Genomic DNA, 18,185 nt, shown 5'->3' with positions numbered 1-18,185 from the left:
TGAGTTTTAAAATGAGAAAATTGGGAAAGCAGTCGAGAATGAGTACCCTAGGTGTTCAAGAGGTGGTTGGGCACTGGGATATGCAAAAAATGAATACTAGTTCACAGAGGTTCTCTGCTTCCTTTCCTATTCCCACAAACTTAAAAACATTCCAGAGGGGGTAGCTATATAAATAGCTGCTGCAAAGGCTAGAGTAAAGGACTTCTGAAATATTTGCTTAGAAGTCTAGAACTTAATTTTAAACATTAAACTAATGTTTAGTTTGTGAGTGCTTAAGTGCTTTAGGACATTCTTAAGTGAGATGGTGTTAAGGTGCCGGCGTGTCTGAATGCACTGACTGGGAAGGCTTGAATCAGCGTATACATTTCTGTGTTTAACCCACAGGTAAAACTGTTAACATGTGTGCCTTCGTTCTCTCCTCCTGTGTGGCCCAGGTGAAGCAAGATAGGCAGGAGAACAAACTTCCAGGGTGGTGCTTCTCAGTCTGGCTGCACATAACAATCACTTGTGAATTAGCCTTGGTTTACAAAGATCTATAGTTAACTATAAATTATAGCAGTTTGAGAACTGCTTCCCTAGAGATTTGGCAGTTGATCAAAACTGTAATATTTAACTGGAATAGGAAGACAGGAATTTGCTCTAAACAGAGTTGGTTGTGGAGAAGGGTAAAGGGAATGAGTAAATTTGAATATAGGAAGTAGACAATCTTAAAAGCACAGAAAAGATGTCACTATGAACTTACAGATTTTAATATTGCTGCAGCTAGAAATAGATATAAATCTGTGCTTGTTGATGTACATAAATGTATTATAGGCTTATTTCCTAGCTCTGTTCACTTAGAGCGTCTAGAAGCAATTAGTGGACTATAGTCCACGAGGCTCCTCTGTCCATGGGGTTTTCCAGGCAAGGGTACTGGAGTGGTTTGCCATTTCCTTCTCCATCAACCTAGTACCTTACATAAAGCTAAAATCATGACTGCCTGAGTTGGTCAGGTTATAAACCACAGTTCCTCCTCCCCCGCTGCTGGCCCACCACCATTTAGCCTTCTTGTGAAGACAATGTTAGAAATGGTCTTCAAGCCAAGAGACAGAAATGTAACTGTTCTAAAACCGTGAGGAAACCTCAAGATCTGGTTTTGACAGAGATGAATAGTGAACGAGGCCCAGATTACATAAGACTCCAAAAATTCACGAAGAAGTTATCTGAAAGGGAAGAAGCTATGTAGCTGGTATTTTGTTGTTGTTTAGTCGCTAAGTTGTGTCTGACTCTTTGTGATCCATGGACTGGAGCCCACCAGACTCCTCCAGGATTTCCCATATAGAAGCAACTAGAGTAGCATGTAAAAATACTGTTTTAAGGAAACCAGGGCTCCTTAAAAAAAAAATGGTTGATTTCAGGTCTGGTACTAGGAAAGCATACAGGTAAATTTGGAACATTCTGCTTTGCCAGAATATAAAAATGTGATGAAAGAATGTTGGAGCTGTGTCAGAAAGCCTCAGGAGCCAGCTTAAATTAGAGTGACTCTGCTGATCACATCTGGGGAAGTTTGTGTGTCACAATAAGGAGAGTAATGGATTATAACTCATAAAGTAACCCATGCATCCATACTGATATAAATGTATGGATGGATGATAGATAAAAGAGAATGCTTTTCTTTACCATAGATTTCCAACTTACAAATGTCAGTGAAATGATGGTGTTCATTTGGCAACTACCATTGTCTCTGGCAAAAGTTAGAAGTAACGGATGATAAACTGATGGGGGAAATTTGATTATATAAAGTCCCATAGTGTACTTTTTAATTAAAAAAAGAAAAGAAAAATAGTAATTTGACTAGAGAAACCTGGCAAGCACCATCTTAATCGAGTGATCAAAGTTAACATCAGCAGTAATCCGACAAATAGGTATCATTTAGCTCCTGGCATGATGAGCAAGGGACACAGTTTCACTTCTGTAATGGTCATACCAAAAGTTCACAACCCCAATTTAAATGTGGAAAAACATCAAAGAAACCCAAATTAACGAACATTCTACAAAAAATAAATGGCTTCTACACTTCAAAACTGTCAAGGTCATGATCACGATAGAAAGTCAGAGTAAGTATTCCAACTTATAGAAGATTAAAGAGACATGGACCATAAAGAAAGCTGAGCGCCAAAGAATTGATGCTTTTTAACTGTGGTGTTGGAGAAGACTCTTGAGAGACTCTTGGCTAGCAAGGAGGTCAAACCAGTCAATCCTAAAGGAATTCAACCCTGAATATTCATTGAAAGGACTGATGATGAAACTGAAGCTCCAGTACTTTGGCCATCTGTTTTGAAGAGCCAACTCATTAGAAAAGACCCTAACGCTGGGAGAGATTGAAGGCAGGATAAGAAGGAGGTGACAGAGATGAGATAGTTAGATGGCATCACTGACTCAATGGACATGAGTTTGAGCAAACTCTATGAGATAGTGAAGGACAGGGGAACCTGGTGTGCTACAGTCCATGGAGTCGCAGTCGGACACAACTGAGCAACTGCACAACAGCCAAAGAGACATGACAGCTAAATTCAATTTTAATCCTGAATCAGATCCTAGACTGGCAAAGAATTTTTTATTAATAATAAATTTTAATAATAAAAATTATTATTTCCCACCAATGACCTTTATAGTAACATTATATAAATATAGGAAATCTATATACTAACTGTTGTATTTCTAGTTGTGAAGGACATTAGTGGGTCAATTGGTGAAATATGAGGAGAGTCTATAAATTAGATAATAGTTTTTATATCAGTTAATTTCCTGATTTTGATAATGTTACTGAGATTGTATAAGAGACTGTCATTATTCTTAGAAAATATACATTAAAGTGTTTAGGGGATGAAGGCATTATATCTTCAACTTGAAAAATATTTAAAAATACTCTTGCTAATAAGTTATGTATGTATGTGTTTATATACATACATGTATGTGTGTCATAGTCCATTTGTGCTATTGTAACAAAAATACATAGACTGGGTGGCTTAAACAATGAATATTTATTTCTCAGTTCTGGAAGTTGGGAAGTCCAAGATCCAGGTATTATCAGACTCGGTGTCTATTGAGGGCCCGCTTCTTGTTTCACGGATGGTCCTTTTGCTGTGTCCTCACATGGCAGAAGGGGCAAGAGAGTTCTCTGGGGTCTCTTTTATAAGGGCACTGATCCATTCATGAGGACTCACAAAGCCCTCACCTCCAAATAAAAATCACATTGGATGGTTAGGATTTCAACATACGAATTTTCAGGAGATGCAAATGTTCAGTCTGTAACAATGTGTATATACATCATAGAGATACATAAAGCAAATACAACATATTAACCTTTGGGGAATGTGGATGAAGATAATATGGGAATTTTTTATACTATTTTTGTAGCTTTTTTGTAAATCAAATTATTTCACAGTAAAAGGTAAAAGTAGAAGAAAGGGCAGGAGTGGGGTAAAGAAAACTTAGGGAAGCTACTTATTTGGGCCTCGAGAGAGCAGGAGATGAATGAGTAGGAAGGGGCAGAAGTGCAGAGTCCAAGTGGAACATGGAGTGAGGAGGAGGACAGCTGGAAAAGGTGCTGGTGCACTTTTTCTTCAGCTGCTGTTATTTATCTTTGGGACTTACATTTCTTTCATTCTTAGACTTTAAGCCTTTTGAGGATAGAAGACATGTGTAATACTTTTTACAGAGATCAATACTAAAGTATTCAAGTATTTTGTACTTTAATATTTGCTCTTGGTTATGTTCATTTTTTTTCAATCATAAGGTGCAGCTGCTGCCTGGTTACAAAATATTTTGCTTAAAACTGTGCTTTAGATTTTTGTCTTTTGTCACATATATTACTGAAGGGGGAAAGTGATGTATTTCCTTTGGATAAGATTAAAGAGGATTTATTATTAATAACATAGTATTTTTTAATATTCAGTATGCACTGCCTTAATGAGATTTAGTTTAAGTAATGTTTTATAGGTAATGATTAATTTTTAAATGCAAGAAACTACGCAAAAGAAAACAGTAAAACTTTGTATCTTCTTCAAGTTTTATTTTATCTTTTATAATCCTCCAATACGAAACTTGGCTTTCTTTGGGTTCAGATTTCTAATGTCACATTGCTTTATTAAGTCAAGTATGGAAAGCTTGCTTAAATACAGTCTGAACATATAGAATGAGAAGTGGCAGTGGTCTATTTTTAAACAGATAGTTCCACACCTAATAGAAAGTAAGAATTCTGTGGCTATTTGATTGAACAAAATATTTTTATTAACAGTAACTTTTAGATGCAGATGATGCAGGTAATTATAACTGAGCCTTCTCTAGTTATTAGTTAGAACTTTTACCTGTGAGTTAGTTCAAGTTACTTTTGACACTTCAAAGTAAGAATTTATAATGAAATTCAGACCTTTACTAGTAGATCTCTTTTTCTACTCTGCAATGAGGTTATACTATATTCAGCATGGTAATTCCATTCCTTGAGATCCTTTATATTCTGTAATCTGTTTTATATCTGAGTTTTTTTTTTTTTTTTTAAACTTTACAATATTGTATTGGTTCTGCCATATATCGAAATGAATCCGCCACAGGCATACACGTGTTCCCCATCCTGAACCCTCCTCCCTCCTCCCTCCCCATACTATATCTGAGTTTTTAAAGTGAAGCTTTGCTTGTCATTGTGAATCTTTACACTGTAGTGTATTGAACTGTCCAGCCATGATTAGAAGGCTGAAAGGATAGCAACTCAGTTTGGCTATTTTTAGATAACCTTGATTTGACAGAACTGTTTCTCTCTGTCATTGAAAAAGACCTTATAACAATAAGAAAAGATCACATTTTTTGATATAGTAGTTTTTGTTTCAGGCAGACTTTAAAAATTTTATGTTGGAATTATCCCATCTGTGTCATTCCATCTTTTCAACAGCTGGCAACTTTTTTTTCTGAATATTTATTGAGATATTTGCTTTTTTTTGTTTTTAGTTAAATAGCTTGTCTTAATGTAATTGCTGTTTAGATGTGTGTGTGTGTGTGTTTAACATTTTGCTTTTATAGAATGAATTTAGGTCTGATAAGATTTTGATGAATGAGGCTGGAAATCTGGACAGTTGGATTTATTCTTTTAAACTTATTATTTTAAATAGAATCGAAAGAATGATGAAGCCTCTTATGAAAAGATGTTGAAACTGAGACGAGAATTTAGTAGAGCCATAACAATTTTGGAAATGATTAAGAGAAGAGAGAAAACAAAACGAGAATTATTGCACTTAACCTTAGAAGTTGTGGAAAAAAGGTAACATTGCTATTCTTACATACCAGTAATGCTTCAGTCAAATGAAAGGCAAAATGTAACCAAATTTCAGCTTTATAACTATTGAAATTGATTATCTAACAATATCTACATTTTTTGAAAATTGTGATTGCTAGTTTTTGCTTTTTGTTTTTAAACCATTAAGTTGCCAGTTTGGGTTGCAAATTTGGGAGATATTTTTGTGAATAGTATAGATCCTCTGTTACACTTAATTTCTTGTTGTTGCAGAATTATTTAAGTGTATTTAGAAAAGAACTTGGAGATCGTATTAAAGTTTCTATTAAACACAATTTGAGAGAAATAAATGTTTAATTGATTTTTTTTTTTGATTAGTTAGGAAATACTTGTTTCGGTGCATTTTGAAAATGTATTCACCAATGTAATAATCCTTTTCCTGAAAATATGAAATGTATGAAGAGTCCATCTTCTGTGTATCTTAGAGATTAGGAGAGTTTTGTTTTTTACTAAATCCCAAATATGAGCTTCTTTATTCCCATGCGTTTTCTCTCTTAAGAATAATCCGATTAATTGTTGGCTCTGTCTGATTAGTTGTGTTCCAAGTAAATGATGTATCATTGGTTTTTTATTTCTTTTTTATTTTTGAACTGTAACATTTTCTTATATATTATTTCCTTTTCAAGATATCATTTAGGAGACTATGGTGGTGAAATCCTTAATGAAGTGAAGATCAATAGATCAGAAAAAGAATTATATACCACTCCAGCAACTCTTCATAATGGAAATCATCACAAAGTCCAAGAATGTAAAACTAAAGTGAGTATCTTCTGGGGAGAAGCATGTATGATAATATTGACTGGACATTTGGTTTCTGAAATTGTCTTATAATAGTTTGGTTAAGAAGGAAGATTACTAACATGTTTGAGTTCCTACTTTTTGCACTTTGCTAGGATTTTTTATATGCATGTTGATTAATCTTACAACATCCCTTTGAGGTAGATTTTTACCTCTGTGTGACTTTTAGATCATATAGTTATTAAGTGGCAGGTTTAAGATTTTGAGTCTAGGTCTAACACCAAAAACCATGTGTTTTCAACTGTGCTATCTTGTATCCCTACAGAATAATGGTAATTACAGCTTAGTTATTATCACTGCCTTAGCAAATCCTGCATTGTGATGGCAGGCATCAAAATTAAACCTTTCTTCATTGAGACTATTCAAAGTTACTGTCCTCACTATTGCCATAACCAGCATTTATCAGTTGCTGTTTATCTTGACTTGAAAAAGTCCTATAACTTCTAGAACTCTATAGAGACTAGTAATTAGTTTCTTAGACTGAAGAGTTATATTTATTCATTATTCACTTGGTGTATAAACGCATTCAGTTGAGAAATGCAAAAATTAATAAAACCTTTGAAGAGCTTAGATTTTTACAAAGAAACAGGTTATTGGCTGAGTTTTTAGACAGTAGAGCTCTACTATGTAGCAGGATTTTTAAAACGGCTTAGGATGTTTGTGGAAAATTCATCTTTTAAAAATGTGCACAATCCTCGTTTTTCATGGGTTCTTTCTTAAAGGTCAAGGAAGAATGGAGTAGGGAGACTCCTCCATTATTCAACTGTGTCAATTCAAACACCAAAGTTCTTTCTTATTAATCACAGGCATCTAGCCCACCTACCCTTTAAATCACACTTACTTTGCAATAAACTAGACAATAAATGTCATTTTGTACATTATTTTTTTAAATCTAGTTCTAAATCAATGCTTTTCCTAGGAATATTACTGATAGGCATAGAATATGAAAATCTCAACCCCAAATTAGTGCAGAATCAGCCATTGTTATATATTGATTCTTAATCTTAGATCACCTCTAAGATTAAACACCCACACTATTTAAATACTAATTTTAGAAATATGATTGCATTTCACATAGTTAACTATGTTTCCTTTGTCACACATCCTACTTTAAAATATAAGTAATTTCTGAGAAGTTGGGGATTTCTTTTTGATGTCATAGCCATGCCCATTGTATGAAAGCATTTATAGCTCAATAACTCAGTGTTTCAGCAATGTTTTCATCATGTATAACATTTTTGACCCTAAAGTAGTTTTAATGAAAATCTGAGCTACTTGAAAAAATGTAAAACTTCCTAAATACTTTTACACTTTGTTAGCGCTTGTAATTTGATGCTTAGAACAGTCATTTTCAAACTTTTTAAAGTAGATTCTTATTTATTAAAAGGAATGCTAGTATATTAAAACAGAAACAGCTGCTCTGTTGAGGATTGCTGGGTTCTAGACTCCACCCATCAGTTAAGTCTCTGCCAGACAGCCTCTTGCGTGCCACCAAAGAACTCTGGGGTACTTGAAGACAGTTTGATTATTGTTCAGATAAGGTGGTAATTAATTCTAAAAAGTGAAGGTTTTTTCCCTAATTAATAAGCTCTTCTGTCTCAGAAAAGTTATTCTACATGTAGGTATTTTTAAAAATTAGAAATAAACATAGAAATGAATTAATGAATTTATAATCTAATTCAAGTCATTTAAAAAATAAAAATAGTTAATTTTCATCATTAATCAGTAGACTTAAATAAAATTAAAATAGAATTTAAATATGTTTTAAATACTGGATTGCATAATAAAGAATAATTTTTAAAAATCACTAATATCTTAGTTTAAAGTATTGATAACAATATAAAAAAGTAAATTTAAATGTCAGTTATTTTTCACTGTAATCTGTGAACACAAAGCACTTTTTAGCTTATCATCACATAATAGTTTCTGCATATTAAAACCAGAAAATAAAGTCACCTCCTGGGTAAAAATGTATGTTTTTTCAAAGAGCAGTATAGTTTTTTATGATTTCTAAAATGATTTTCATTTCTTCCTTTTGGGGGAAAAATCATCATGTAAACAGCACCCGCATCATTTGTCTTTGAAAGAAGAGGCTTCTGATGTGGTTCGTCAAAAGAAGAAGTACCCAAAGAAGCCTAAAGCAGAGGCTGTGCTAACATCTCAACAGCCCACTCCTGAGACCTTGCCTGTGATCAATAAGAGTGACCTTAAGCAATATGACTTTCACAGCTCAGAGGAAGATGAATTTCCACAGGTGCTTGTTTTAAAACTATTTTACAGACATTTTCTTCTAGTCTTTTATATTGCTCTATTTTAAAACATAATATATTAGAGTTTTGATTCTTGCTTTCTTCACTTAATGTTATAACATAAACGTTTTCCACATTATTTATGTAGTTACTGAAATGGTTTTTGCTTTGTTATTTTCTATCAGTTGAATATATTTTATTTCTTTTGTGTAGCATTTAGGTGGTTTTAAGCTCTCCCTTTTATAAAAATGAGCATCTCTGCCTCATCCTTCCATATTTGAAATAGATGATTAGAAACGGAAATCCTGAGCTAAAGATTATAAATATTTTAAGACATTTAACACATAATTATAAACATTCACCAATAATAATTTCCATATTCCATCAGCATTGTATTTTACAACTTTTAATGAAAATTGTGCTAATTTATTTAACAATAACTATTTGACTCCAAAGAAGATTTAGAATTGGTTCAAATTTTAACTTGTGAAAATAATTCTTTGGTTATATTATAGCAGTTTTATAGCAAATTTTAACAGTTTAAAAATCTCAATTTTTGTTTCGTATGTGCTGTCTTTTAAAACAAAACTTTTATTTTATATTCTAAAGGATTGATTTTAAAAAATACATTGTTTAGCACCTGGTGTAGCAGTGGCCTCCTTTTTTCTTTTTCATACAGTATAGGAAACCTAAAGAAAGTACTATAATGTGTTATTGTATTTCAACATTTTGACTGACTTGCTTAAAAAAATTTTTTTTAAATCAACATGACAGATAAATTTGGAAGCAAGACAGTTTATAAAACTCCTTGTTGTAGTAACTATTTAAAATCTAGAGTTTATATAAAATTTGTCTTCTTTGGCTAGATTATATTAGTTTCACTTTTTTGTAGATGATTTAGTTTTTCTAGCCCAGATAATATTTCAGCATTCACACACATTGTAATAATGCACAAAATGTGTTTAGTATGCTCTTTAAAAGCACTTAAATGAAGTCATTTATTAAAAGTTGTCAGATGGTCTTGCTCAAGGTTATGTGGCAGTCTGGATGGGAGGGCAGTTAAAAAAATATTTAAAAAATAAGTAAAATTGACAGAGGATTATGTTGTTAGACTCAGGCAGGGCTTTGAATAGTCATGGGACATGAATTAGATGACATTTTGAAGGAATGAGGGCACAAATAGTAGGTCTTTTCCAGATAGAAAATGTAGGGAAGGGTCCAAGACAGAGAAAACAGCATATTAGAAGGAATTGCTAGCAGTAAATTTAAGTGAGGAGTGAAATGGTTAGATAAATACATATATAAAAGCCAATAAAGTTCTGCTATACATTCCCAGCCTTTTAAGAATGATGCTAAGGGATACTGTGTTTAGTAGAAACTTTTTCTATATTGCTAGAATCAGTCTATCCAGTCTGATAGATGCACTCAGCATACTAGATATATTCCTCATCTATTAAGGAATCTTCATCTCTGTTCTAAATTCTTACATTTATTCATATAGTCCCCTTCCCACATGAAATTACATTTTGAAACTACTAGGTTCCTCTGAATCCTTGTACTGGGTCCTTGACAACATTAATTTTTATAATGGTATCCCTGGTTGCTAAACAGTAAGTAAGCATGGACCTATAGTTGAACATTATTCAGTGAGGCAGCTATTTAGAATGTGGCTCTTACAAAGTCAGGATTTTATTGTTTAAAAGATAATTAAAATAATCATATGCTTCTTCTGTGTCCAATAAACAAGAATAAAGGAATAAGGAGCCTTAAAGAACTTAAAGAACCAGACTTCTCCAACTGATTTGCAAAAGAGCAGAGTACAAACCAGTCTCTTCTCAGTCATGCTTCTGATTCTCCTAACATCAGCCCTGTCTTCTTAAATCTCAGACTAAATCCTGGAAACCCCTCCTTGGGTAATCCGGAGGAAGGGATGCAAAAAATTTCTGAGACTTTGTTTGTGACACTTTCTGTGTACATTGTAGAAGAGGTAGTTGCTTTATAAAGGAACCAAAGTGTAAAATTCACATTTGGGATTTCCTTTCAAGTTTCAGGTTTGAGTTTGGTTCCCTAGGAAGAAGAATCAGCCCCAGCTTACTGTTTCTGTGTCTCCCCCATAGGGTTGGTGGAGGTATATTGGAACCTCAAACAAATGCCTTTCTCCCCTGGATGATCCTGCTCAGTGGTAATTACCACAGTTTTGAAATAATGTGGAGAAAGCATTTTTCCTCTCAAAATAGGAAGAGAGGGATTTGTGAGGTTCAAAAGTTTGCAAGTAAATGTGGTTGAGCCAGCGTTGTCAGAAAAAGAGATGTACTCCAAAGTGAAATTGCGAGACAACTGAAACTTAAGTACCAAAACTTTTTTTTTTTTTTTTAACCATTATGGGTAGAAATTTATCTAAACCATATTATTTCCTGCCAAATCAGAGTATATTTGTATTTCACTTAATCTGTTTTCGATAACATAATGTTTGCTATAATGTACCAGTGCTGCCTTAGAGATCCGCTCAGATTATGGAGGGGGATTTGTCCTAGTCTCACTTGGTCTTGTGCTTTTAATATGTGACAACTTTTTGAAAGTCTTTATTCTTTAGCTGTCCAATGGTGAGATTAGTACTTCTAAACCAGTCTGCTTACCTTTTAGCAAGTCCTCTTTCCTCTTTTGATTTTCAGCTTCTGATCTGTTAAATTTTAAAAATGATTTTAAAAACAAGTAGGGAAATAAGGGACTCCCCTTTCAGTGCAGTGTATGAACTTTTCAGCTTTGGGGGATGGGAGGTTATTCATAAGCTTTTTTTATCTTCCTAGTTTAAGGCTTTATTATAGAGAAATGAAGTTATTGTATAAAAGCATACCTACCTATAGATGAAGCATAATTATTATTACAAAGTATTTATGGCCACATACAATATTTATAAAATGTATAAATGGGGTATGTAAAAACCATACGAATTATTTTCAAGCTTAAAGCATTTACGTGTTCAGAAACAGTTAAGCAATACCATGTAAACTGCAAGAACTTACCCATTAAAAATGATTATTAACCGTACAAAACTTGTGCTAATCTTTAAATATTTTGGGGAATTCACTACCTACTGTATGTAATGTGGAGTGATTCACTGTTTGTGATCAGATTCTGATTTTAGACCATTACAAAGACTGTTGACTTTTGGTAACTCCTAAATGGAACACTTCATGCTTCTTTCCTAGGTACCGTCCCCAGCATCAGAACCCGAAGAAGAAAATGATCCTGATGGTCCCTGTGCTTTCAGGAGGCGGGCAGGATGCCAGTATTATGCTGTAAGAACTATATTTTTTGTGGTGTTTTGGGAACTGGAATTAACAGATAACTCATGTCAAGATGACTTCAGTTCAATTCAGTTGCTAAGTCATGTCCAATTCCTTGCGACTCCCATGGACTGCAGCACACAGTCCATCACCAGTTCCCGGAGATTACTCAAACTCCTGTCCATTGAGTCACTGATGCCATCGAACCATCTCATTCTCTGTTGTCCCCTTCTCCTCCCGCCTTCAGTCTTTCCCAGCATCAGGGTCTTTTCAGATGAGTCACTCCTTCACATCAGGTGGCCAAGTATTGGAGTTTCAGCTTCATCATCAGACCTTCCAGTGAATATTAAGGACTGATTTCCGTTAGCATGGACTGGTTGGATCTCCCTGCAGTCCAAGGGACTCTCAAGAATCTTCTCCACACCACAGTTCAAAAGTATCAATGCTTTGGTGCTCAGCTTTCTTTATAGTCCAACTCTCACATCTATACGTGACTACTGGAAAACCTATAGCTTTGACTAGATGGACCTTTGTTGGCAAAGTAATGTCTCTGCTTTGTAATATGCTATCTAAGTTGGTCATAACTTTTGTTCCAAGGAGCAAGCGTCTTTTAATTTCATGGCTGCAGTCACCATCTGCAGTGATTTTGGAGCCCCCCAAAATAAAGCCTCTCACTTTTTCCATTGTTTCCCCTTCTATTTACCATGAAGTGATGGGACCGGATGCCATGATCTTAGTTTTCTGCAAGTTGAGTTTTAAGCCAACTTCTTCACTCTCCTCTTTCACTTTCATCCAGAGACTCTTTAGTTCTTCTTCCACTTTCCTCCATAAGAGTGGTGTCATCTGCATATCTGAGGTTATTGATATTTCTCCCAGCAGTCTTAATTCCAGCTTGTTCTTCATCCAGCCCAGAGTTTCTCACGATGTACTCTGCATATAGGTTAAATAAGCAGTGATAATATACAGCCTTGACATACTGCTTTCCCAATGTGGAACCAGTTTGTTGTTCCATGTTCTGTTTTAACTGTTGTTTCTTGACCTGCATACAGATTTCTCAGGAGGAAGGTCAGATAGCCTGGTATTCCCATCTCTTTTAAGAATTTTCCACAGTTTGTTGTGTTCCACACAGTCAAAGGTTTTGGCTTAGTCAATAAAGCAAAAGTAGATGTTTTTCTGGAACTTACTTGCTTTTTTTGATGACCCAATGGATGTTGGCAATTTTTTCTCTGGTTCCTCTGCCTTTTCTAAATCCAGGTTGATCATCTGGATGTTCACGATTCATGTACTGTTGAAGCCTGGCTTGGAGAATTTTGAGCATTACTTTGCTAGTATGTGAAATAAGTGCAATTGTGCTGGAGTTTGAACATTCTTTGGCATTGCCTTTTTTTAAGGATTGGAATGAAAACTCACCTTTTCCAGTCCTGTGGTCACTGCTGAATTTTCCAAATTTGCTGGCATATTGAGTGCAGCACTTTCACAGCATCATCTTTTAGGATTTGAAATAGCTCAGCTGGAATTTCATCACCTCCACTAGCTTTGTTTGTAGTGATGCTTCCTAAGGCCCACTTGACTTTGCATTCCAGGATGTCTGGCTCTAGGTGAGGGATCACACCATGGTGGTTATCTGAGTCATGAAGATCTTTTTTGTATAGTTCTTCTGTGTATTCTTGCCACCTCTTCTTAATATCTTCTGCTTCTGTCAGGTCCATACCATTTCTGTCCTTTATTGTGCTCATCTTTGCATGAAATGTTCCCTTGGTATCTCTAACTTTCTTGAAGAGATCTCTAGTCTTTTCTGTTTTATTGTTTTCCTCTATTTCTTTTCATTGATCACTGAGGAAGTCTTTCTTATCTCTCCTTACTATTCTTGGAGCTCTGCATTCAGATGGGTATGTCTTTCCTTTTCTCCTTTGCCTTTAGCTTTCTTTTTTTCTCAGCTATTTGTAAGGCCTCCTCACACAACCATTTTGCCTGTCTGCATTTCTTTTTCTTAGGGATGGTCTTGATCACTGCCTCCTGTACAGTGTCACAAACCTCTGTCTGTAGTTCTTCAGGCACTCTGTCTATCAGATCTAATCCTTTGAATCTATTTTCACTTCCACTGTATGATTGTAAGGGATTTGATTTATATCATACATGAATGGTCTAGTGGTTTTCCCTACTTTCTTCAATTTAAGTCTGAATTTTGCAATAAGGAGTTCATGATCTGAGCCACAGTCAGCTCCTGGTTACTACTTTGCCAGCAAAGGTCCATCTAGTCAAAGCTATGGTTTTTCTAGTAGTCATGTATGGATGTGAGAGTTGGACTATAAAGAAAGCTGAGTGCTGAAGAAGTGATGCTTTTGAACTGTGGTGTTGGAGAAAACTCTTGAGATTCCCTTGCACTGCAAGGAGATCCAACCAGTACATGCTAAAGGAAATCAGTCTTGAATATTCACTGGAAGGACTGATGCTGAGGCTGAAATTCCAATATTTTAGCCACCTGATGTGAAGAATTGACTCATTGGAAAAGACCCTGATGCTGGGCAAGATTGAAGGTGGAAGAAGGGAAAGTCAGAGGACAAGCTGGTTGGATGGCATCACTGACTTGATGGACATGAGTTTGAGCAGGCCCTGGGAGTTGGTGATGGACAGGGAAGCCTGGCGTGCTGCAGTCCATGGAGTTGCAAAGAGTCAGACACAACTGAGGACTGAACTGAACTGAACTGAGGAAATGGGAAGGCTAAGAAACGCACAGTATGTCGTTAAAAATAGAGGAAGTATGAATTTCATCTGTGCTTGCTTGCTTTTTTTTCCTCTATTTTTCAAATTATGAAAGTATGATAACACATTTACAGAAGACGTGGAAAATACAGAACAAAGTTGCATATAGTTCCACCATATATTACAATTATTTAAGTAGATAAATTAAGATTTTTAGTTGAATTTCAATATCAAACTCTTAAAAATTAATAGAATGAATTTACAGAAAAGTAGAAGCATATAGTAGACCTGAAAAGCACCATGCACCAATTCAACATAATTGAAATTTATACAGTTTTCACACAACTGTGGGATACAAATTCTATTCAGGTTTTCATTGACTACAAACTGGGTGACACTAGAACATACTCAGGTACCTAGAATAAGGTCATGCTTGCTTTCTTGAAGTGCAATTTTTGAAAATCCTATTGAAGTCTCTGTAATATATCTCAGTAGCAAGTTTATAAATTACTAAATTCATTATCTCTAGAGTCGCTGAGAGTTGGACACTACTGAGCAACTGAACAGCAACTCTTCTACATAAATGTTAAAAGCCACATTGTTCTTTAAAGATATATTTCTTTTAAAATATATCTTAAATATATTGATAGTCATAAAAATTTAAGTTATTTTGATGAGTGAACTTCTATATCAGTTTTATAGAATTTTACCTGGTTAACATTTAAATCCCGATTTTAAATTTTTATATCTAAATTTTAATTGTTCTAATACTGTAGTTACTTTATCATGATTTAACTTTTCTTCATTTCAGAATTATTCTATGAGTTTCAGTTTTTCTTTCCATTTTGTGCAGCCTCGTTTGGACCAAACTAACCGTTCATTTGGAAATTCAGAATTGGCAGATTTGGATAAGTTAAGATACAGGCATTGTCTTACAACACTCACAGTCCCAAGACGATGTATAGGATTTGCAAGAAGGCGAATTGGCAGAGGTGGAAGGTAAACTGTTCGTTTTGACATGGTATTTGTTTACAAGATGGAAGGGATGGTATCAAGAAAATGTTATTAACTTCTTGTAGGTAATATTTGGCTTTATATTGCTTTTCAGGGTCATAATGGACCGGATAGCCACAGAACATGACCCAGTCCTGAAACAGATAGACCCTGAAATGCTGAATGGTTTTTCAAGCGCTTCCCAAAATATAGACTTTTCTTCTAATTTCTCTCGGACCAATGCTTCCAATAAACATTGTGAAAATAGACTGTCCCTTTCTGAAATATTAAGCAATATCAGATCATGTCGACTACAGTGTTTCCAGCCAAGGCTACTAAATTTACAGGACAGTGATAGTGAAGAATGTACCTCAAGAAAACCAGGGCAGACTGTGAACAATAGAAGAGTTTCTGTAGCATCTGTAGCTTTATTGAACACCAGCAAGAATGGCATATCAGGTAAGTTGCTACTTGTTAAAAGTATATCCTCTTCTCTTCTTAATTTTTCATTATCCACTAAATAGCCTTTCAGGATGAATTTTGAAGGTTTATTTTCATGATCCTACTGAGGAAAGGAATTTTAGCTTAACCTATGTTTTTTTTTCCCCCAATGTAGGAAACTAAACTATTATTGTGGTTTGCATTTTAACCAAAAGTTCCAAACCAATACCTGTAAAACCACTCACTTTGACTGTGCGTACCTGGTACAATGAGTGTGCAGGGAGAATGTGTAGAGAATTCTCTCTGGGCAGAGTGATTATTAGCTACTATCAGATCATCATAGCACAAAAGTGTTTTTGTTATAGAAAGCTTAACACACTAACCTGACAGGCTCCTCTGTCCATGGAATTCTCCAGGCAAGAATACTGGAGTGGGTTACCATTTCTTTCTCCGGGGGATCTTCCTGACCCAGGGATCAAACCCAGGTCTCTTGCATTGTAAGCAGATTCTTTACCATCTAAGCCACCAGGGAAGCCTCTTTTCCTTTCACTTTCACTTATTATATTAACTTTGCTTAAATTTAAGCATTTGCCCCTCAGAAATTCCATTAAAGCTTTCTTTCTGAAAAATGTAGTTTTGGTCTGATAATATACCTCTCTAATTGAGATCAAGAAGTATTTTTCATTTTAAGAGGCATTGTACTAAAATTAATATACCTCAGCATTGTAAATAATGTGTAACATCTAGAGACTCTAAGATGTAATTTTGATTTGTTTTCTTCTGTGGATAGTCTTCTCTTTATCACATATATATAAGTGTATAATTTGTGAGTGTCTTTATAATGTATAAATTGCAAAAAAAATGCATGGTATACAAAGGCAGAGCTAGATGTGGCTTGACTTAAACTGTTGATATCCTTTCTTTCTGTAAAATGTATTTATTTCTAAATTATTTCCTGGACAGTGTATTTTAGTATATAAAATTGATATGTTATGCTTCTTCAAAGTGATTTTAAATCATTTTAGGTTGAAATTTTGTCTATGTAGTGTTTAGTCCTTTTTAATTACTGAGCTGTTTATTTTCAAACTTTACTTAGATGTTTGTCTATTTAAAGGTTGTTATGGAAAATTGGATTTGTTTGAATGATTGGAAGTTGGCATATCATTTCTCCAACTTAGTTGGTTAATTTTCTTCCAAACGAATTTAGGTAAGGAAAATGGTATCTGATTATACATAAAGTTCATGAGTGTGAAGTTTAATGACCTTTTGAAGCTGAAATGGATTAATACCTAATATGACTTTAGACAGCAGGATTCTTAGAAGTGTAAAAATAGTAGGAGCCAGACATCCTGGAATGTGAAGTCAAGTGGGCCTTTAGGAAGTATCACTAAGAACAAAGCTAGTGGAGGTGATGGAATTCCAGTTGAGCTGTTTCAAATCCTGAAAGATGATGCTGTGAAAGTGCTTCACTCAATATGCCAGCAAATTTGAAAAACTCAGCAGTGGCCACAGGACTGGAGAAGGTCAGTTTTCATTCCATCCCAAAGAAAGGCAATGCCAAAGAATGCTCAAACTACCTCACAATTGCACTCATCTCACACGCTAATAAAGTAATGCTCAAAATTCTCCAAGCCAGGCTTCAGCAATATGTGAACAGTGAACTTCAGATGTTCAAGCTGGTTTTAGAAAAGACAGAGGAACCAGAGATCAAATTGTCAACATCCGCTGGAGCCCATTCATGAACATCATCGGAAAGGCAAGAGAGTTCCAGAAAAACATCTATTTCTGCTTTATTGACTAAGCCAAAGCCTTTGACTGTGTGGATCACAGTAAACTGGAAAATTCTGAAAGAGATGGGCATACCAGACCACCTGACCTGCCTCTTGAGAAATCTTTATGCAGGTCAGGAAGCAACAGTTAGAATTGGACATGGAACAACAGACTGGTTCCAAATAGGAAAAGGAGTACGTCCAGGCTGTATATTGTCACCCTGCTTATTCAACTTATATGCAGAGTACATCATGAGAAACGCTGGGCTGGAAGAAGCACAGCTGGAATCAAGATTGCTGGGAGAAATATCAATAAACTCAGATATGCAGATGACACCACCCTTATGGAAGGAAGCGAAGAAGAACTAAAGAGCCTCTTGATGAAAGTGAAAGAGGAGAGTGAAAAAGTTGGCTTACAGTTCAACATTCAGAAAACTAAGATCATGGCATCTGGTCCCATCACTTCATGGCAAATAGAAGGGGAAACAGTGGAAAAAGTAAGAGGCTTTATTTTGGGGGGCTCCAAAATCACTGCAGATGGTGACTGCAGCCATGAAATTAAAAGATGCTTACTTCTTGGAAGGAAAGTTAGGACCAACCTAGACAACATATTAAAAAG

The 18,185-nt window shown here is 35.1% G+C and overlaps 1 protein-coding gene across 3 annotated transcripts in view; it reads left to right on the top strand.

Moving 5' to 3' along the window:
* Window positions 1–18,185, top strand: part of EPC2 (enhancer of polycomb homolog 2) — a 127,297-nt gene that overhangs the window by 95,719 nt on the left and 13,393 nt on the right. For 2 of the 3 annotated variants that reach the window (XM_024976767.2, NM_001192242.2), the window contains 6 exons: window positions 5,145–5,293; window positions 5,953–6,085; window positions 8,187–8,378; window positions 11,583–11,672; window positions 15,217–15,362; window positions 15,472–15,815. In XM_024976767.2, coding sequence (XP_024832535.1) covers window positions 5,145–5,293; window positions 5,953–6,085; window positions 8,187–8,378; window positions 11,583–11,672; window positions 15,217–15,362; window positions 15,472–15,815 — 1,054 coding nt within the window. The remainder of the gene's footprint in view (window positions 1–5,144; window positions 5,294–5,952; window positions 6,086–8,186; window positions 8,379–11,582; window positions 11,673–15,216; window positions 15,363–15,471; window positions 15,816–18,185) is intronic. The other variant, XM_024976769.2, reaches the window with a different exon arrangement.

This window comes from Bos taurus, chromosome 2 (genome assembly GCF_002263795.3).
Source record: "Bos taurus isolate L1 Dominette 01449 registration number 42190680 breed Hereford chromosome 2, ARS-UCD2.0, whole genome shotgun sequence".
NCBI lineage: Eukaryota > Metazoa > Chordata > Mammalia > Artiodactyla > Bovidae > Bos > Bos taurus.
This window is presented reverse-complemented; position numbering and strand designations above follow the sequence as displayed.